Below are 22381 nucleotides of genomic sequence, written 5' to 3'. Positions count from 1 at the left end.
ACTTTGCTGATCACAACCCTTGGGGCCCAGTGTTCAGCCAGTTTTCAAATTCATATGGGACTATTAAAGGGTGAGTGAGTCTTGCTCATCATTCTCTGTCTGTCCAATGGATGGACCAGCTGATGGATGGAGCCAGGGAGTCTGTGTTGCTGCGATGCTGTTGCCGCAGCAGCCATTGGAGCTTAATGTCCTTCCACACCCCATGGCACAGGAATCCTCAGAGAGGCCAGACAAGGTAGACAGCTCTTCATCCTTCTCTTAACTCATGGTGGCTACACCAAAGGCCTACCAGTACTCTGTTGGGTCCTTGAAGTATCGCTCTCATGCCTCTCTTGAGAGACAATAAGACTGACAGCCTGCTGCTGCCAAAAAAGCGAAGCTGCTGTCCTTCCTTGCAACTCACTCCCAGCTCTGTGCCCCCATGTATCTTTCTCCCTAAGCAAAGAGTGCTGTGCTAGTTGAGCAAACTGAATCAATGTGGGGGGAAACCCAAAGCAGAGCAGCAGCAGGAGGCAAAAAAGACCTTACTTTTAGAGGGCTGTAATAGCAGTGCTCTACTGAAGGAAGCAGAGATACAGTGACTGAACTGAAGCAGAATTTCAGTCCCCGGAAAAGCATGCTTATCGATTGAAAGCAATAATATTTTGTAAAGGTTTCCAACTGAAGAAAGAAAGGGCTTATTATGGCTTAAAAAAGAGAGGGAATTTTTTTTAAAGTGACTGTTGTGGTGTATTTCTTTTGAAAAGTAAAACAGAATTTGTACCTGTAGGAAAAACTGAACGAGCAGCTGGAAGAACAACGGCAAGAGCAGGCACTTCAGAGGTACCGTTGTGAAGCTGATGAGCTTGACCACTGGCTACTCAATACCCGAGCAACACTGGACACCACTCTGGTTACTGCTGAGGAACCTATGGACATGGAAGCACAGCTGGTAGACTGTCAGGTAAAATTATCAGTCCAGTAATGTTTAGATGAACAGGATGGACATAACTTTATCTGGATGAAGAGGCAAATATGGAGAATTAATGTTAAGACCATTATTGAGTGGGATGACCCAGCATATTAGTGGGGAAGAAGTTTCTGAGCTCCTTAACACCTCGTATGTGCTCAGTTAGCTTAATCAATGACTTGTGAGGTAAAAGATAGCCTGTCTTCATTTCGTGTTAAAAGATTGTAAACAGTGCTTTAGAAAGTGCCTGTAAATATAACAGTAGGAAAGCAAGATAGCCTGTCTGCAAGAACATTTGAAGGTCTACTACTTTTGGAGGGCATTTTGTTTTGCTTTAAAGGCCTTGTATTTGCTTCACTCACTGCTTTTGCTCCATTCAAGCTAGAGTCGTTGAACAGCTCGCTTGATAGGTATGAAAACACCTGCAGTGTACTTTCCTACTGTTCCTTTTCCAGCTGAAGAACACACTCACACTAGCAGTGGTGACTGGAACAGTGTTGTGTTTTCTTCAGGAGTAATCCCTACCCACATTCAACAGTAAAGTATAATCATCAGTAGTTGCTCTTTTTATTAATTTAATATTAATCAACCCAGAATACCAAAACAACTGAGGAAAAACATTTTGCTGCAATAGGAGTAATTGCATATACTTTTATTAATGGGACTTGGATCAGTCATAGCATCCAGGTTCTCAAATTAGTGGAAGTTTTCCATTTTTAAATGAGAGTTTAAAGCTGTGTGATCATTATAAATAAAATTACAAGATAGACAAGAGACAGATGGACAAAAGATCCTTTTCATATTAAAGAATTAGGGTCTTGACTGTTTTACGATAAATGGGAGTTAAGTTTCATATAAGTACAATAAATTAAACATCTAGTTAAATTTCCACCGACACCGCTTCATTATTGGAATTTTCAGTCTGCTCAATCTCAAGTGTTCTTTCGTCATCCGTCCTTGGGAGCTGTTTGTTGTACATAGATAAACCCTGTGAACTTAAACAAAGCAGTAAATTTTTTTTTTTTTTAATACCATCTGTAGGAAACTCAAAATTAAAAAGAACAGTTAACTTTGTGGAAAAGTTAATACTGCTGTTCTTTTGCTCATTCTTAAAATCTTAATAGAGTAAATTTATATAAAGTCCTGTATTTTCTCCACTTTTTAGAGTCTCTACCCATCTTATCCTGCACACGTTCCTTCAGGAGAAATATTTCTAACTTTATACTTGACAGTTGCCATGGAAACAAAACCATTGGATGTCAGGCTAGGTTTTTGAGCAAGAATTGTATGACCTTTGAGTTTGGAAGATCAAAATATGCACTATGTCTGTAATACGTGAATGGTTAATAGAATGTCAGGAAAGTAGCTTTTGAGAATAAACATGCCAGAGATTTGTCACTTTAAGTCTCTTTTTAGACTAAAGAGGATTATAGAGAAATCCTTAAGTCCATCATGCTCCAATCAGAAAGAGCAAATAGTGAGAAGAGAAGCTTATCAACGCAGCCAGAGCAACACATAGGAGGAGGTAGGAAGCATTTCACTAAATGTACATGAAAGAAGAGGAAAGAAGTAACTCTAGCTGCGTGCTCTGATTCTTGTCATTATGGATGTCAGTCTAGCATCTTAGACACCCTTACCTTTAATGTGCAAATAAAGAGCATCTCCTCTACAACAAATCCTTTGTTTCAAATAACTTTTTAATTTCCTGTTTTGAAAAAGATTGCGAACAGAAATGGCAAGTGCAGACATTTGCAAGCATATTCCTAAGGACTCTGAAAGGGACTGGAAGGCAAAGCAATGGTAACCTGACTTGCCCTTAGCTTGGCAACGGGTGAGGTAGGCCACAGGTCGTCTTGCCAGAAAGCGTGACAGATGCTGGAAAATGTATGAATTTGGTTCTTTGTTTTTGCTGCTGCAGAACATGCTGGTTGAAATAGAGCAGAAGGTGGTGGCGTTGTCAGAGTTGTCTGTGCACAACGAGAACTTGCTTATGGAGGGGAAGGCTCACACCAAGGACGAGGCAGAGCAGCTGGCTGTGAAGCTCAGGACGCTGAAGGGCAGCCTTCTGGAGCTGCAGAGAGTGCTCCACGACAAACAGATCAACATTCGGGTGAGTGGCTCTTTCCAACTGGCTTCACGGTGGGCAGGAGGTTGGGTGACTTCATAGGAATTTTATGCAACTGGGGAAAGGAGCAAAAGTATTTTACTCGTTTAGTTTGAGCTATTCATCTTTAGCTAGTAAATGGAATTACACTCCAAAATAAAGAGCTGCCCAGCAAGCTTTAGCTTATAATTTTCAAGTTAACACCACCACTTCATGGTGAAACTATCCTAACCTCACTATCTTCACTGAAAGGACAATAATAAAGTAGATAGATGATTAGCTTGATCTGCATATACTCTATTCCTGTTCCCAGTCCCTTTAGACTGCATGTGCTCTGGGGCAGGATCCCTCCCCCAACAAAGGAACAATCCTAAATGTATGCTTTCCTTGATACAGCATGCACAATGCAACAGATAACATCAAGATAGTGAAACATTTTTAATATGGCTAATAGTTAGTGGCGTCATTACACCAAACAAAATATTATGTGAACACAGATAGATTTAACCTCAGTCTTGTCCTAGGCTTCTACTCCTAGCAGCATTGTTTTGCTTATTGCCACTAGTTCCTTTTATTTAACAGTTGGTTTTGGTCATTCTTTAGGCTAAACTAGCATGTGGAGAGACGAATACATACAAGAAACCCAACCATGTAATGTGACTGACTGGTTTTGAATTTGCTTGCCCTGCTGTGACTCCCTCCCCCACTTTTCTTTTACTTCTTTTCTGGGCTTTGCTGTGCAAATTAAACGTGATAAGCTTCAAAGATTTCTAGCTTGTAATGCAGATTAAAGTCTACTGAGAGGTTAGCTTGAAAAGTCACTTGACATGCTAAGAACTATTTTTAGTCCAAAGCAACTGGATAACTATAAAACTTAATATAGCTTCACCAAAAAAACCCAACAAACAAACACAAAAAAAAAAGGAAGGAAAAAACCAGGTATTTATTCCCATTGCCTCTAAGATGAAGTAACTTTAATGTTATTCTTGCATATTAAGCCTCATGATTAGGCAAATGAAAGATATTATGACCAGCATGTAGGCATATAATGCTGTATTCTGATATATTCATTACTTGTGAAGTGAAAAGGCATTACAGACTTTTTTGCTTGATTTTAAAATATGCATGCTGCATTTTAAAATGTGCTGCATTTTAAAATACAGTGATGTGACTTAGTTTAAGTAAACTTTTCAAACAGATTTTTGGATGCTTTTCTAATATTGAAAATAACAAGAAAATAATTTCCAGACATAGAATATGAATCATTTAAGATGCTACGTGCATGCAAGACTTAAGTTTCTTTATGAATTGCAAGCCTTTTTTGGACTTCACCTATGGATCATGGAAGAAAATAGGCATAGGCAGTATAACATCTTCAAATTTTCACTGAGCATTTTTTCTCAAATGAGAAATTCTATAATGTCTTTTTCCAAACAGTCATAAAGTAGTTTTTATGGACTGAGGTTTAGGGCATCAGATGCCCGAAAATGCCCTAACTCTATCTGCTGCCATTATTAACCCTAGGAAAGATTACTTGCTAACAGCTCTGTTGCTTATGCATGTAAGAAACTCAGACTTATACACGTCTCTAGAGGTAGGGTAACCTTATAATTGTCCAGAGGCATAGACCAGCCTGCACTCAGAAAAGGAAGGATCCTTCCAACTTGCACTGCAAGACTGAAAGCATTGTAAAGACCGAGCTATATTTTCATTAAAGCAGTATTTCAGCATATCTGTTATTTCTGTGGCACAAGGCTTTTTAGGAGCCAGTGTGAGATTCTGTGACTTCCTTGCAGCAATTTCAGTCACTAATGATATGGAAAAAGTGATTTGGAGACCAGCTCCTTTATTCGTAAAATAAAGCAGTGAAACTAATCAGAAACATGCTGGCTCAGGAGAGTTCCAGACTGCATTGATTCCAAATGTAGCATTTTTCAAGCACTTTGAAAGATATACAAAACATCACCTTACTACTGTTATCTACTAAGTTCTGTGTCTTAGGGGCAATAAAAATAAATAGACTACTTACGAAATGAAGAAGTAGAATGAATTCTGCAGTAAATAAACCAGATACAGTTTCTTTACTTTTTATTACAGTGTATGTGGGGGAGGGGCGACTTCAGTTCCACAAGACAAATATGCCTGATATAAGTTTGTACAATTCTAAACTCCCTTGAAAGATCAATTTTATCACCATTTTCTTCAGGGATTTTCCAGTTATTTCTTTGCTGGAGTGGATAGTCCCCAGGAATGAGAGCTTCAGGCATTTCTTTCCCTGGTTATCTAAAGGAAATGTAATACAATTCCTTCAGACAGAATTCAAATGATAATGCAAGTGGTTTTTTTCATATTCTGTGATTTGGGAATGATGAAATCTGGTTCACAAATAATTTTGATCTAAAAATTGTGCACAATAGCATAGTTGCAAAACCTCATTACATCCACAAATGCCACAATCCCTTTTTTACATTCTTTGATATTGCAGGAACTGTGGAACTACTATCTATTTGTCTTAGCTTGATTCCAGAATTGTAGCTTCTCAAATCTCTTCCCAGAGAAGAGGAGACTCAAAATCTAATTGAAATCAATCAGCTTGCCCAAATGTGATGAAGAACTAGGTACTGTTCTCTAAAGGAATTTACAGGTTGAAAAGCTATTGTCCCTAGAGCATATGAAATGAAGCAGACTTTTTTTTTCATTTTACAATTAACAGAAAGATTTTTTTTTTCTCATTTTTAATAGAGAAACTAAAATTCCAGACCCTCTTTATCCCTCAAAAATATTTTTTTGCTTAATCTGATATTGTATAATGACATCGTTCAGATCAGGTTTTACTTTTTACTACAAAGTAAAGTATCACAGTTTAACTGCAAACTGAATCCTTAGTGAAACAAAGCTATCTCATACAGCAAGGGCTGATGGTTTTTCCAGTTCTACCTACCTGCTTGCTTGTTTTGCTCCTCTTATAGTTAATATCCTGAAACACTAATCAGTCCTTTCAACTCCAGTATACCCATCATCCCCCAAAATTGAAATCTTACACCTAACTTCTACTATTTAGCAAAACTCTGCTGTTTCAGTGCCTGGTGCCAGGGATACTGGTGGCAGAAGTCCAACCCAGTTGTTAGTATAAGCAGCACCAGGTGAGGTAAGAGCAGTTTCCTCAGGCACTTTTGGCCCTTCTCATCCCTGCCTGATTTGAAACAAAGGCTCTCTGGAAGGTGGAATGTCTTTTGGTTTTGGAGAGCCTACTGTAATGTCTGAACCATTTGGCACTCTTACTGTATTTAGAATAAGAGCTGAATCATGGGCAAAATATGAATCCTACAAAAATGAGATCTATAGACAAAATGGGAGAGGAATAAGCCCCAGCTTTAGCTCTTGAAGCTTTAAATAAAGCACAAACAAACTGCACAAACCCTGCAGTCATTGTGTGCCTGCAAGTAATACTAAATAGATCTAGAGAGGTGTGTAGATGCGAGCAGCCAGACCTACAAGTCTGTCGTTAGCATTGGCCCTACATTTGAATACATTGGCTGCTAAAATAATTTAAATTTGCAGCCAACATGAATTTAAGAAGTCAAGAAGTTGATAAAGCTGTTTTTGGAACTATTAAGGCATTTGCTCTTTTTTGCTTTGCTTACACAGAAAGCCTGTCTAATCACTGATTTTGGAAAAACGTAGTGATAGAAGTATGAAGTGAAGGAACTGTTGCTTTTGCTGTTCTGTTCTAGCATTCTGTGGTTTGGTCTCTCTTGCTGTCTGTACTGTTCATGTCATATAATCTGCTGTTAACTGACTGTGTTTCTGGCAACTATGGATCGAGTTATGTATTTATTGATAAATAAATTTTGACCAGAATGATAAGCAGCATTCTCTCATTTTTAGTTAGGAAAAAAATTGGCTTTAATTAGACTAAAAACCTGGCAGAAACAGCCCACTGATTCCGTGCATTGCCAGTTAAACCTGCATCCTCCATTACAGATCAGTGCTGTTTTTTAGAATAGTCTTCAGAAACACGTCAGTCCATGGTCTTTGATTTCTGCTGAGTGTAGTGGTGCATGTTTATTTTTACATTTTTAGGGGTGCTTTCTTGCTAGTAACTAATGATCAGTAGAAGTCAGAAAATCAAGTCATTGCTCACTTCAGAAGTTATGTGAGCCAGCAGCTTAAGAGGTGGAAGGTGGCACTACATGTGGTTTTGAGTTGATTAGCTGGACCTGCCAGCTCTCTAGCAATGTAAGAGATTTTGTGAAATAATTATTTCTTCTCTTAAAGCAGGGATCATTACAAGAAAAGGAGGAGAGTGATCTGGACTTTGTTTCCTCACAAAGCCCCAGTGTCCAAGAATGGCTGGCACAAGCAAGAACCACTCGCTCACAGCAACAGCAGAGCACGCTGCGACAACAGAAAGTTGGTGGTTTACATTTTTTTACTCCCATCTTTAGATTGTGCTTAACACTGTAGATGAGCCTTTCTCGTTAATATTTCCACTGAAATCTTCATTTTTACATTGTTTCTTACACAGTGCTTTTGTAGTGATGCATCTGAGCTCACTATTTTATATCTGTAACAGCCAGGCAGACTAGACTTCCTGGGTGACCATGGTCAACTCACTTAATCACTCTATACTTCCATTGTCCGTTGGTAGAATTAAATTGAATCAACCCTTGAAGTTACTCTAAGGAAGTTATTATGTTTGCTCAAAACAGTAATCAGCTTTGTCTTTACAGAAGCGAAGATACACGCATTACAAGGTATACTGTGTTGCACGACGCACAGACATCCTCACTAGGTTACGTTCCAGAAACTGCATTGCATTAGTCAATTAGTTCAACAATCCAGTTTATGTACCCAATTTTTCTGTGTCCCTGGGTGGAGATTTTGCACTGCTTTTGGTGCTCAAGCAAGCCATATCAGAAACAGCTTAGCTATCTTTGCATAACAGTTATGCGATGTAGACATATCCTTCCAAGGCAAAACCAATCTGTTTGAGGTCTGTTTTGGTTTTTGTAATTTGCTATGCTAGGAGCTGGAACAAGAGCTAGAAGAGCAGAAGAATCTGCTTCGATCAGTAGCGTGCCGTGGAGAAGAAATCCTAACACAGCAAAGTGCTCCAGAAAGCCTATCTATAAGGTGTGCTTTCATGTATTGTTCTGCGAAGTAAATTTCTATGACTGTGCTTTGTCATTCTTATCTTCACATCCGTCTTCTGCATATAATCATCTAATTTTTGTTTTATCATTTTTATATAGCACCTAGAATACTGGAATCCAGGTTTATAATTCAGGGGTCTGATAATATAGTTACATAAATTGTTTTGTGCCAATAGATCCCCTTCAGCATTTAGAAATTCCTTTTATTCTTATAATGAAGCATCACACTAAAATTACAAACTAGTAGGATTCATTAGACAAGCAGTGGATAAGTTTCTATAGCTTTATCCTCCAGCATTGGCATGTGTATCATAGCAGATCTCTAGAACTTCTGCCGTTGTGACCAGGTCTGCCCAGATGAGATACTCATTGCTAAATTTTATTTTTCCTGCAGTTAGTAAATATTTTTCTTTTGAAGCCTTGTGTATTTCAAATTCACCTCTGGTCTATATTTTCTTGCCCATTTTGGGGGGAAAGTAGTAGTCTAGAAAAGCCTCAGCTCTGACGGAGAGACTTCTGCCCTAGAGAAGGCAGAAGAAATCTACTGCCCATGCTGATACAAACTTTCAGGGAGCAGAAAGGGCAAGGTCTTAGGAAAAGGAAAACAGGGTGAACATTACCAGCTTAAGAATCAAGGAGCTGTCAACCCTTCAGTTAAAATACTTCTTTGGTGTATCTCAGTAGTAGTGAGCACCTTTGTGGCTCCTCCAGCATGACAAAGTCTAGAACGTGAAGGTAGTTCATGAGGCAGCAGAACCAAGACATGCATAGGGAATGTAAGCTGTACTCAGCGTTTATGTTAATTCAATGTGGTTTTTTATTATAATGACAGAAATTACTTAACTTACCTCCTTCTGTTTGAGGCTTCCTTCTGTCACATGATGTTATACTACAGAAACAAACAAAAAAATCAAATAGAAAATGCTGAACTTCATTTGTTGTTTACCAAAGCTAAACTCATATGCTTGTCCTGCATTAAAATACCAGGATACGTCTGGCATTTTGAGAGAGGAGGTGAGGAAGGAGTCAGATAGGGGTTTTTTATTATTTCGTGCTTTGAAGTAAAGCTTGTTTAAAGGTTGCGTTTCAATGTAGTATATATTCTGTCTGTTTGGGGGTTTTTAATTTAATATGAGTACTTGCAACTCAAAACAGTTTCTTAGAAAGTACATTTTATTTAATCAGACAAGAGCTTCTTGCTGTTACAAACCAGCCCGTGTCTTGCTACCTGAAAAAAAACAAAACAAAACAAAACAAGTTGAAGCTTTAAAAATTAACACTTAATTTAAAGGTAGAATTTCCTAATTGAAAGAGAAAATAAACACCTTATACAGTTATAACTTTTGTATTTGTAAATTCTTTATGCTTCTTCCCATTCAGTGAGAAGCCCAATACGTTCTCTGAAGAATTAAGCTTGGAAGGTGAGAAGCCATCATCTGAGGAACAGATGAAGGTGAAATGGGAAAGCCTGAACCAGAAATTCAATACCAAGCAGAGACTGCTCCAGAAAGCTTTGGAACAAGAACAACTGGTAGCTATATTTAATTTCTCTTTGCATTTTCTCTATGAAAGCAGATCTCACAACATGAGGTACAGTATGTGCATAGCAGATGCATTAAGGTGATGTAGTTAATGGAAAGAATATGGAACCATTAATTTTTGTGAGATCTTTTAAAACTACTAAATGTTGGCACTAGCATTCCTCTTGTTCAAAGTGATTTGAATTGCACTACCATTCCAGTGAATAAACTAGAAAGGAAGAAAGAGCTCAGACAAAATTTTGATCTACTTATCTAAGCCAGGATAATTCTGTAACAAATTATGCCTCTGAAATTGGCCAGTACTCTGGCAACAACTTAGAGGAAAAATTGATATTTTCAGTTTGAATTCGTTAGTTACATTCAATTCTTGATCTTAGTGGGTGTGTGACAAAGAAGCAAGTGGTTTCAGCCACAGAATTTTTACTGAAAGAAACAGGGCTCAATCAACGGAACTGGGGATAACTCAAGTTCTGTATTAACATACATCCTCCATTTTAATGTTAATAGACCCAGGCCCACTGTTCTTTATATAACACTACATTAAAATCAGCTTCCAAAGTTCTAAGTATTTTGTATTCATTCAACAGTAATTAATTTTTATTTTTTTAATAAAGAAATCATTTCTAATTCTGGCCACAAGTATTTATCCTACACTTCTAGTGAACCTCCTGTTGAGCCCTCTTTTAGTCAAGATATTCATGACACAAAACAGTTCTGGGAGGAACGTGAGCATTAGCTGGTGATATCCTCGGTCAGCAGTAGAATCTGTATAGCTGAATTTTGTGCCCTGTATATGGTAGAAGTATCCTAATTAGTACTTTTCTCTCAGCAGCTTTATAGCAGACCAAACAGACTGATATCTGCAATGCCTTTGTATAAGGAGGAAGGACAGGATGAAGAAAAATCCTCAGTGTCACCAGTATTGGTTGAATTGAATCAAGCCTTTGAAGATGCGTCATCTGAGGTAACATTTCAATTTTCTTTACCTATCCTCCAGCAAAGCCACATTTACACTTAAAACTCCTTTAGCTCCCTCCTGGAAATCCAGCCTTTTCCCAAATAGTAGATGTTAATAAGAGTATCTTGTACTTCTGCTCTGGAATTCTCTGGTTCCTTTTGCTCAGGCTGGACGGATGGAGGAGAGCCTGCATCTTGAACAGAAGCTGTATGATAGTGTCACAGCCACTTCCTTGTGGCTAGATGGTGTGGAAGAAAAGGTCTTTGTTGCTACAGCACTGTTGCCAGAGGAAGAAACAGAAACATACCTCAGCAAGCAAGAGGTAAGGAGTCCATGCATTGGACTTCCTTTAAATTGCCATAAGGATGCATTTTATGTAGCATTTAGAAAGAAAGTAGCATCCTGGAGAAGTGACTGTTGCTGTCATAATCTCTGTGTAATTGCAGTATTCTGCTACTGGTAGAAGTGACTTTATTGACCATGTAGAGAGTGTTGCAGAAAGCAGCACCTGACCCAATTTTTTCCTGGTCAGAAGAGAATTAAATATAGTCTTTCTTCCATTTAGTAACTTTGCTAAGTATTAGTAAATGTCATGTTGTTGAAATTGAAATGAAGTGAAAAAGATGGAGGAATGCTCTGGGATATAGAAACAGTACAAATTCATCAACATGAAATGGGGGGAAGGGAGAGAGGGAGAGGAGAGGAAGTGAGGGAACAGGAGGGGAGAGAGAGGCAGTGGGTCAAGGGATAATGGTTTTAAACTAAAAGAGCGCAGATACAGACTAGATATAAGGAAGAATTTTTTTTATGATGAGAATGGTTAAACACTGGAACAGGCTGCCCAGAGAGGTGGTGGAAGCCCCATCCCTGGAAATACTCAATGTCAGGTTGGATGGGGCTCTGAGCAGCCTGATCTAGCTAAAGCGATCCCTGCTCCCTGCAGGGGGATTGGACTACATGAGCTTTAAAGGTCCCTTCCAACGCAAACTACTCTGTGATTCTATGGTGCGACATCATTTTGTTTCAGCACTTGCTTTCCTCAGAGCAGTCTGGGATCTTTTTACTATCAGAGATACTGTAGCTGCATAACTCTGTCTAGTGTGTGTATATTAAAAATATAGAAAAGTCACTGCATCACTGCAAAATTGACAATGGTTATGGCAATAAGTTTGCCTGTTTTCCAGAATGTCTGATTGTCACTTTGTTTTGTTTTCTGCAAAATCAGTCTCTTGACAAAGAAATCAAAAGCATAACAGAAGAAATGGATAAGAACAAGAATTTATTTGCTCAGATATTTCCTGAGAATGGTGATAATAGGGATATTATAGAAGACACTTTGGATTGTCTCCTGAGAAGACTGACCTTACTGGAGTCAGTAGTAAACCAGAGATGCCATCAGATGAAAGAACAGCTCCAGGAAATAGTGACTTTCAAGGTATGATGCCCATCTGAGGGAATTAACAGGGGTACACGTCAAATGGGGATATAAAGGATGTGATTCTCAAAGCAATGAGAATTTTTGGTAACAGATCTAGAGAACAAGGTTGTTACAAGTTTTTACAGAAAAATCTGAGTTGTTCTTAGGCTATGCAAAACTTGGCACCCAAATCATGATTTGAAATTTAAATTCTCTGCTAGAAGCCTTCTGCAACTCATGCAATTATAGTAAAGTGATCATTCGTCCCATGCTTTCTCACCCTGCTGGCATTATATGAAAGGAAGTTGTTGACTACTGTTCTCGAAGGAGAAAAAGCAACTTTAGAGTTCCACTCTATACATTTTATAATTTCATAAATGATAGAGTATGCTGGTTTTAGAGTACAAAGCATAATACAGATTCACACCTTTCTGACCATCTTTAAGCCATCCTGTTACTCTATAAGAGCTTATATCTCAAGTCACCTGTATTGAGCAAAGCGGAAAAAACAAGGATAAGTGGAGAAATGTGCACTTTTAGAAATCTTTTCAAAAAGAGTTCAGAAATGCTTTCAGAGCTTACTTGGTCTCTACCTTCTCTTCTATTGTTATATAAAGCCTCCAGTATGGTTTAGTTTTAATGAAAAAACGTAAATTACAACAGAAAAAAATAGAAAATAGATTCCTTCCTGTCTTTAGATTAGGCTCGTCATTTCATAGGTTGTTACTACAAGATTTGTTTCCAAACTCCATAATCTTTCTCCTGCAGTAGACAGGAAAAAAAAAAATATTCAAAATTTTTCAATGAAAGGCCTTTCCTTACTGAAGAAAGCAGACAAGTTGATTAGAATCCTGTGCATTATTGTTATACCACAGATATTTAGTATTTAAAAGAATTACTACATGCAAAAAAAAAAAAAAAAATCAGTAATGCACCCCTTATATAATGCTGAAGGTCTTAGAAAAAAGTCCTGATAATTTTCTTTCAGGATGAATGCATTAAAAAAAAAAAAACCAAGAATAATTGTAGCTTGTCAAAATTGTTAAATATTTATGTGTCTAGTCTGATAAGGTACTCTAAAAGTTGTAATGTGTAGTTAGCCCTGTAATGTGTTGAAGCCTTGTTTACTTCTTTGTTATATTTGCTCAAGTTTGTAATGAAAAAAGCTTGCCTTAAAAAGTAAAACCTAGCTTGTTTACAAGCGTATGTGTTTGGATAAACTACACAAGAATAACATATTTTCATTAAATGAAGCTAGTGACCCTTGCTAATTAATTGTCTAATTGGAAGGAAAAAGGAGAAGTGTGTTCACAGGCTATGTTTTGAATAGGGGTTGCTTTAGCTTTTATCTCATATATATCCAGTTATGGATTTTCAGCAGTGTTAAATGTTTTGCATTGGCTAATTATGATGCATCCAGTTTTGAATAGCTTTTGTGCCTTAGTGCTGACATTATAACATTGTAATGTTTTAAACTTTTTGGAACATAAAATATTTTTCAGTTGGTTTGTGTTATGATTGACTGTAATTTGTTATTATTTCCTGTAGAGTGATCTGAAGCTTCTGTTTACATCAGTGGCTGATAACAAATATTTAGTTCTACAGAAACTAGCAGAGGCAGTTGAAAGACCAGAAACAGAACAAATGCAGGTATTGCCAAATGTCTGTTACTTGGGGAGAGGGGAAGAGGTAAAGTTTCTATTCAAAGTATAAATGGATTCTAGAGAACAGTTGCTTTTTATGAGAGAACGTATGTGTTCACATAAAGTATGTGAAAATGAGTACTCCCAAGAGTGTACTCCACGTTTATAAATTTAAAAAAAAAAAAAAAAAAACCGACAAAAAAAAAACCCCAAACAAACAGAAACAACAACACAAAGTGTCTTTTTTATCTCCCCAGCTGACCTAGTTATGCATACACTGGACAGTATTTGAAAGAAAGAAAACTTCAGTGAACCAAAAAAGTCTAAAATTTGCCTACATTGGCTATTGCACTTTATTAAAAACCAAAGGCACTTTCATCTGCACTGGTTTGTAGTAATAATATCTTGACTTATTCATTTTAGTTTAAGGCAATAATGATGCCTTATGAATAGCTAATTATTAATGTGAAAAAATACATCCTGTTCCCTTGTTTCTGTTTTGCCAATAAGAAAAGTGAAGGAATTGTGCTAAGGGCTACTTTCTACAAATGTTTCTTGTTACTCAAGAGCTACTGATGTCTGGTGCCAGCAGGTGACCAAGAGGAAGAGACTTACCCTTCAGCTAAACAGAACTAATGGGCTTTATATACCTGATAATCAAATTTTGAAGGAATTGTAAGTCTCTTGTATGAATAAGACAGCTGGCACTCCAGCTCTTTCTTTTCTATCTTTCATGATGCAAAAGATTGGCAAAAAATTATCTCCTGTATGGTTAACTTAAGTACCAAATAGGAAAACAATGTGATAAGAAAAGCAACTGAATTGATTTGTTTCTGAATATCTACCTTGGCTGATAAAACATTCAAATTTAAAAGCATTGATGTTTGTTCAAGATGTGATTTGGAACGAAGAAATGAGGCCCGTAATCAGACAGGTAACGTAGCTGCATGAAGTGTAAGTTTACTGACTGTATCGTGCATACTCTGCATTACTGGGAGCCAGGACTACTACTCAGATATATAGATTAAGCGTATTTGAATAGCCAATTTCCAAGAAAGGGCCTTAACAAATGACTTTAATTACAGGAGTCTAGCTTGTGCTTTTAACTTTGTTATAGCTTGCATGCATAACTTAAGCAGAGACTTTTAGGTTGAAAGGCCTAGGAAAGCTTGTAGCTTCCATTGAAAGAAGTACAGTTGTTACCTGCATACACTTGCAAATACCAACCTGTGTTCTTAAGTCATAGTTTTCCAAGTGAAAAAAGAGGATGTAAAAATCCTTTTCCTTGACAGTAATTTTGGCCTGTCCTGGTCCTGAAAGGGAACTCTGCACAGCTCTTTGCTATCGTGCATGTCGTCTGCTGTGACGGTTGTTTGCTTGGTGCTCAGATATGACAGAAATGAGTATAATAAAAAGAATGCTTTAAAAGAAGATGTTAGAACAACTAATAGTCGTTTTGTGCCTGTACTGTATAATTAAAAGCATGGAATTTCACAGCAAGATTTGGTATAAAATAGTGTATAATACTAAAACAGCTTGTTATTAGAATAATACTGTATTGTATTTAACTTTCAGAAACAAGCTGGGCTCTGCCAACTTTGAATTAATACTTTTTCTTTATAGTATCCTTTAAAATTTCAGCACATTGAAGAACTGGTTAGTGTTTCAGGCAGAATATTACTGTATGGCAGCTACAGTACTGTTACTAAACCTTCAAACTAAATGATGTAATTTTCAAATACAGGTCATACTGCAGGCAGAAGAAGATTTGAAGGAACTAGATGCTGGAATCATTGAATTAAAGAAGCGTGTAGACAAGCTACAAATTGACCAACCTTCTGTGCAAGAGCTGTCTAAGATCCAGGTATGATTCATAATTTCCATCCCAGACCTGTCTCATGATATCAAAGGTGTTAGTATGCTCCTTTTTATTGTCCATAAAGAGGTTTAGGAAAGCGTATTTAAAAGTATTTCAGTGAGTATAAAATACTGTTTTCTCTCTGATTCACCTAGTTTTTCTACTTTTGCATTTTGAAATTTTATACCATCTCTATTATTAGCAGTATTAATCATAAAAACACACAAAACAATGTTTTCTTTCAGCTCTTGTTGACTCCTTGTTCAAAGTTAAGCAAGTAAACATAAATGTCTGCTGAAGGTTGACCCCTGTTCTTACAAGTGTCTCATGATGTGGGGTTTAGTTCTCTCTCTTTAAAAGAAAAATGAGGAGGATGAGAGGGAATAGATAGTTACATGTGACTTGAAACTGGAAATGTTCTGCTTTTACTAAAACACATCTCATGTACCTACATACTTTCAGTTAGACTTAGTTTTGAACACATCTAAGTAGTAGGACTCTTATCTTAAGGCTCTCTGAAGTAGATAAATGTAGACAATTGATCCAGAACTTCTATAAGGCTATTGAAACTCCTTTGTGAGCAGTTTGGCACTGAGACAGGGAAGCACTTAGGAAAAGATCAAGGAGAAGGTTTACTACTGAATTTTACCCTTTATAATGATATAGTAATAAATTGGAAGCAAAGAGAACAGCTGAAACTGGACCATAAACTAATTAAGCCAACAAACCAGTGATGTCAATGAAAAATGAATGACAAAGAGTTTGTGCAAATGTGTCTTTTGCCCAGTTCTTAATCCTTTTGGTCCTAGATAGAGCCTCCTGGGTTTTTTTTGGGTTTTTTTTGTTTTTTTCTGTTAGATTATGTGTGACTATCCCACTCCCCTTGATTTCAGTTTTTAGAAAAATCTTTGTTGACAGTTCAGCTTCTCATAATTTTCTCTTTAAAGCTAGGAGAGCCAGCTGCAGTCCGAGGGTGGGTACATTGGTGTAGCACTGGATGGTCATTGAGATATTTTGGATTATTACTTGCTGGAATGTCTTGTCTTGATCAAAAGTATGGGCTTATCCTCATAGTCAGACGTATGTTCTGAGAATACAGTTCTCAAAACCAGAACAATAAAGTAACACCTTCTCAGGTGAAGAAAAGCATCTGTAGGTTGTTCTCACTTTTATGATTGAGGTATACAAGATGAGTAATAGCACATGGGAACTGATGAGATTCTTCCTTTCTCCTTGTTTTGTGATTTGGCAGTATGGGCACACTGTGAAATACACACTGCGCTTTTTCTGTGTAAAGTATATTGCTATTTTAGTCCTGGTTTGTTTTTTACTACAAGTTGTATATATCTTGCTTGTTACCAGTAAGCTCTTGGGGCAGGAGAGGGAAACAAATCTGGCTTTGAGATGGCTGTAGTTTGTAGTCATCACGGAGTCCGCCCAACCCTCTGCCCTATAAGAAGCAAAACATAAACAGCATCTGCAGTGCGCAGTAGCCACACAGTAGCCTGTTTTTTGATGACTTAAGCCAAATCACCCTACTCCTTTACTATTTAAAGCAAACCTTTGGGGTTCTGCTAACTTTGTTGCTGAATGCATGCACTTGGAAGAGTTGCAGGTCTTCCTTTTTTCTCTCTTTAAATGGCAAGTTGTAATTTATCAATGAAGTCAGTATATATGCACAGTCTTTTTGAGCTGGAAATAGATGTTATTCTGCTAGTATTCACAGGAATACAGGGACAATAAGGTTGCTTCTAGGAAGACATGTAAGGTGTGAAGTAAGAGTCACCATTACTGCTCTTTACCTCCAAGGATAAGTATGATGAGCTGATGATGATCATTGGATCCAGACGCAGTGACCTGAATCAGAATCTGGCTCTTAAGAGGCAGTATGAACGGGCTTTGCAGGACCTGGCTGACCTGGTAGAAACAGGCCAAGAAAAGATGGCTGGTGACCAGAAAATGATTGTTGCTTCTAAGGAAGAGGTTCGCTTGCTACTTGACAAACATAAGGTAAGAAACTGTAACATATTTCAGGACTAATCAAGTAAGCTTGTTCACAGAAAGCTGCTAACCTTCTGTTCCTAAAGGTTCAGCAGCTTTTCAGAATGGTGGGCCAGTGTAAAATCAGGATATAATAATACTTATTATATTTTAAACTGGAATCAATGAACTGTTCTGGCTGAATGACTTTCAAATGCTTTGTTGAAGGTAAACCCAGGTAGATCACATTTTCTTCCTTATTCTAATAACAAGTTCCTGTTCTTGTCCTGTCATGCTACATGACAATTTCACTTACATTTGCTAATTGACCCACAGAATATAATAAGACTTTTCCATATATTTTAATTAGGCAGAATTTTTTTATAGTGTATATCTGATTTAAGCTGTTTTTCTTTATGGAATGAGAGTTGGGATGTCATTTGTGTGGAAAGGTGTCCTGGGTTTGACTAGGATAGGGTTAATTTTCACAAGAAGCTGGGAGAGGACACAGCCAGGACAGCCCAATGAACCATCGAAGGGACATTGAATACCAGCCTGAGTCATGCTCAATATATAAGGGGGGAGTGGCCGGGGGGGAGCACAGGCTTCCTAAGGGTGTCAGGGTGTGGGTGGTAAACCATTGCATTGTGCATCACCCACTTTATCTATTATTTCGTTAGTATTACTGTTATTACAGTTGTTTCTTCTCTTCTTGTGTTGTTCTATTAAACTGTCCTTATCTTAGCCCACGAGGTTTTACCTTATTCTTCTGGTTCTCCTCCCCATCCCACTGAGGGGAAGGGGGCGGTGGTGGGCAAGGGGCTGCATGGTGGTTTGTTGCTGGCTGGGCCTAAATCAGGACAAAAGGATCACCTCTTTCTTTCTTTAAAAGGGCCATTTTCCTTTTTAAATTGTGTGTGGATTTTGTGAAATGCTGGTGGAGTGAAAAGTTTGCCTAATTCTTTGTGTACAGATACTTGATTGTACTGCTGTAGTCTTAAAATGTTGGTTTAGTGGTAAGGAATAACAATTACACTTTCTGTTTTCTATTCTGTCTTTACCCTCTCTCTGAAACCCAAATTTCGCAGGAATATTTTCAGGGGTTGGAGGCTCACATGATCCTGACGGAAACGCTCTTTAGAAAGCTGAGTAGCTTTGCCCTCTTGAAGGAAACTCAGTCACATTCAGAGCTAATGACACAAGCTTCAGCTGTATTGAAGCTGGCTCATAAACGAGGTGTGGAGCTGGAATACATAGTAGAGGTGAGAATTTCTGTGGTCTTTTCTGTACTGCCAGTGTGATCAGCTACCAGGATATTCTACAATGTTGATTTCCCATGCTTAGACAGAACTGGTGGACATCAGTCCCTTTTGCCATACACACAAGGCACTGATAGACTACATAGAACCTTTGCTATTTAACTGTGGTGACCTTCAAGTGAGATAAGGTGTGTTACTCTAAATTTAAAAGAGCGGCATACCTTTAGCTGACAAGGACAACATGACAGCGTTATCCATGCGATCTAGCCAAAAGTTGAGCTTGACAAAGAGATGATGCCTTATTATAGGTTCAGTAGACAGTTGTACTGTTATTTCTGTACATTCACAACCATGCAACTGTAGGGTTTCAGATTGAGAAAGCCAGTAATAAAAATTCTAGATACCCAGATTCAGTATTCCCCATATATATGGATAACTTGTACTTGCAGACCTGGATGCGTCTGGATGAAGACTACCAGGAACTTACCAGTCAGCTGGAGTCTGTTGAAGGTAACATCCCCGCTGTTGGTTTGGTGGAAGAGACGGAGGACAGGCTTACAGACCGGATTGCACTTTTTCAGGTTGGTGCTTTTTAAACATTCGTTATGAAAAGTTGGATAAAAGGGACCTCTGAAGGTTATCTAGCCCAGCCTCCCACTTGAAGCAGGACAGTTGCTATTGCCTGGATCAGCAACAGCTTTGGAAACCTCAAAAGCTGGAAATCCCACAGCCAAACTCGGGACCAATGGCAATGCTGCACCGCCTCCTACTGAAAAGGTTTTCTGTAATGCCCAATCTAAACCTTCAGCTTTCAGCTTGTCACCATTGTCCTTTTTATATTGTGTGACACTACTGAGGGGCACTTACCTCTATCATCTTCTTAATTCTGCTCCAAATATTTGTAGATCTTTGTTAGACTGGCCCTTAGCCTCCTGTTTGTCAATCTAAAACAAGCACACCTCCCTCAGCCTCTTCTTAAAGGACACATGCTCTAGGTGCCTAAATATCTTAATAGCTCTACACCACACCCTGACTACTTCCTTCTTGAACTCAGCGGGAGATGGGGATAGAGCAGAATCAGAGGCACTAGGTGTGGCCTCATGAGGACCGTGTAGATGAGGATAATAAAATAAATTGTGTCAGTTGTTCACAGTCCTGATGTAGGCCAGTGCTGTGGCTTGCCTTATTCATAATGTCTTGCTTGTGGAAGATGCCAGGTTAAATACACTAGCCATTCCCTTCCTAGCCTGTACCGAGAAACAGGGTTAGTCTGCCCTTGTTGAGCCTCCTAAGATTTCTGCTGCCTCCAACCTCAAGTTTATCAAAGTGACCCTGGACCAAGTCTGCCATTTTTTGTCTCAACCACTCTCCCTACATTAGAATCATCCGCAAATTTACTGAGGGACCACTGTCTTCATCCACGCCATTAATGAAGATGTTGAAGATGTTTGGGCTCAAATGTCAACAAGCTTCAGAGTACTCTGCCCATTACAGTCACCAGCCAGACATCAAGCCTTTGATTACTAGTGTTTAAGAGGTGATGCAGCTAGTTTTCAACCCATGTAACAGTCCATTTATCCAGCCTGCATTCTTTCCACTTCCAGAGGAGGGTCCTGTGGGAGATGGTGTCAAAGGCCATACTGAAGTCAGTCTCATTCACAGAAACAGTAGTTTTATCATAAAAGGTTGACAAGTTAGTGAATCCAAGCTGAATATTCCTCATTACCTTTTGGTCATTTCTGTCCTTGAAAATGGATTCCAAGAGGATTTGCTCCATGATCATTCCAGAGAGCAAGGTGAGGCTGAACGACCTGGGGTTCTCCAAGTTGCCTGCGTTCTCAAATGCAACAAGAACTAGTAGTTTATATATAGGTTTTCTACCATATCCTGTTTCTTCAGTCTGCTCTTAAAATGAGAATTCTGGTCTAGTGTTTTTGTCTTTGTCTCCTTATACACCAGACACTTTGGTTGGTTTTGTTTGTTTGTTTTCTTATTTGGTTTTACAGAAAAATGTCTGCCAGTTTTTTCTTGCAGATTGACTTCTTCCCTACTCTGAATTTGTTATGTATATTGTTCTTTTACCAGGCAGCTTTCTGCTTTTGCAATGTTACGAGGAAAAATTAAGCAGTCTATTGTGTGTGGGTTTTATTTTGGTTGTGTTTAATGGTAGGCATTGTTTGTGTTGATCCTGTGCCTAAATTAGTTTTCCTGTTTTGTTTCTCTTGTCAGTTACATAAATTAGGTTATTCAAATCTAGATTCTCCGATTCTGCTAAGGCATAATTTTTACTAGGGTTTTATTTTCTCTCCCTGTGCCCACTTTTCAGTTAAAAATTTGTCATAATTAATTTATGACTAGCTTAGACTTTTTTATGCTATTCTCCAGGAGTTAGACATTTATTTGTGTATCTATGTTATATGTAAGTTAACACACAGACAGACATATATAAAATTCTGTTAAGTTATTAGAGCTCTATTTATGTGAAAGAGAAAATAAGAAGAGTGATAGAAAGTTTATGTACTCACCATGAGTTTGTACACTTTATCTTCAGATTAGTTTCACCAGAACTGAAAAATGGGAATGCATGTACATTTTGTGCTCAAACTTAGTCAAATATACAGATGTTTTTAAAATGTGTACTATTTGTGTAATGTTAGTGGAATTTGTTGGGTATATTTGTCCCCATATACAAGTTCAGCAAGGCCAAGGGCAAGGTCCTGCACCTGGGTTGGGACAATCCCAAGCATGAATACAGGCTGGGAGATGAGTTGCTCAAGAGCAGCCCTGCAGAGAAGGACTTGGAGGTGCTGGTGGATGAAAAGCTGAACATGAGCCAGCAACATGTGCTCACAGCCCAGAAAGCCAACCATATCCTGGGTTGCAGCAAGAGAAGTGTGGCCAGCAGTTCGAGGGAGGTGATTCTTCCCCCTCTACTCCTCTCTGGTGAGACCCCACTTGCAGTACTGAGTCCAGCTCTGGGGCCCCCATTGTAAGAAAGATATGAACCTGCTCCTGCAGGTCCAGAGGAGGCCATGAAGATGATCAGGGGGCTGGAGCACCTTGCCTATGAGGACAGGCTGAGAGAGCTGGTGTTGTTCAGCCTGGAGAATCAGGGAGACCCTAGAGTGGCCTTCCAGTACTTAAAGGGGTCCTACAGGAAAGGTGGGGAGGGACTCTACCAGGGAGTGTACTGGAGGATGTGGGGTAATGGTTTCAAACTGAAAGAGGGGAGATTTAGGTTTGATATTAGAATAAATTCATTACCGTGAGAGTGGTGAGACACTGGAAGAGGTTGCCTAGAGAAGCTGTGGCTGCCCGCTCCCTGGCAGTGTTCAAGGCCAGGTTGGATGGGGCTTTGAGCAACCTGATCTGGTGGAAGGAGGTGTCCCAACCCATGACAGGGGTGTTGGAACTAGATGGTCTTTAAGGTCCTTTCCAACACAAACCATTCTGTGATTCTGTGATGGTTCTCAGGGGGTTCTAGAGCTGAAGCAGAGCAAAAAAATGTGGTGTGCC

At 38.6% G+C, this 22381-nt stretch overlaps 1 protein-coding gene across 2 annotated transcripts in view; it reads left to right on the top strand.

The window, feature by feature from the left end:
• The window catches only part of SYNE1 (spectrin repeat containing nuclear envelope protein 1), a 269565-nt gene that overhangs the window by 173451 nt on the left and 73733 nt on the right, over positions 1–22381 (top strand). The window contains exons 95-107 of one of the 2 annotated variants that reach the window (XM_086461108.1): positions 770–943; positions 2868–3059; positions 7332–7466; positions 8083–8189; positions 9590–9740; positions 10580–10714; positions 10875–11030; positions 11934–12143; positions 13674–13775; positions 15513–15632; positions 17436–17636; positions 18695–18868; positions 19315–19446. In XM_086461108.1, the coding sequence (XP_086317234.1) occupies positions 770–943; positions 2868–3059; positions 7332–7466; positions 8083–8189; positions 9590–9740; positions 10580–10714; positions 10875–11030; positions 11934–12143; positions 13674–13775; positions 15513–15632; positions 17436–17636; positions 18695–18868; positions 19315–19446 (1989 nt within the window). The remainder of the gene's footprint in view (positions 1–769; positions 944–2867; positions 3060–7331; positions 7467–8082; positions 8190–9589; positions 9741–10579; positions 10715–10874; positions 11031–11933; positions 12144–13673; positions 13776–15512; positions 15633–17435; positions 17637–18694; positions 18869–19314; positions 19447–22381) is intronic. The other variant, XM_086461107.1, reaches the window with a different exon arrangement.

This window comes from Leptosomus discolor, chromosome 2 (genome assembly GCF_034619465.1).
Source record: "Leptosomus discolor isolate bLepDis1 chromosome 2, bLepDis1.hap2, whole genome shotgun sequence".
In the NCBI taxonomy this organism is placed as follows: domain Eukaryota; kingdom Metazoa; phylum Chordata; class Aves; order Leptosomiformes; family Leptosomidae; genus Leptosomus; species Leptosomus discolor.
The sequence above is the reverse complement of the archived record's forward strand: the minus strand, read 5'-3'. Positions and strand labels throughout refer to the sequence as shown.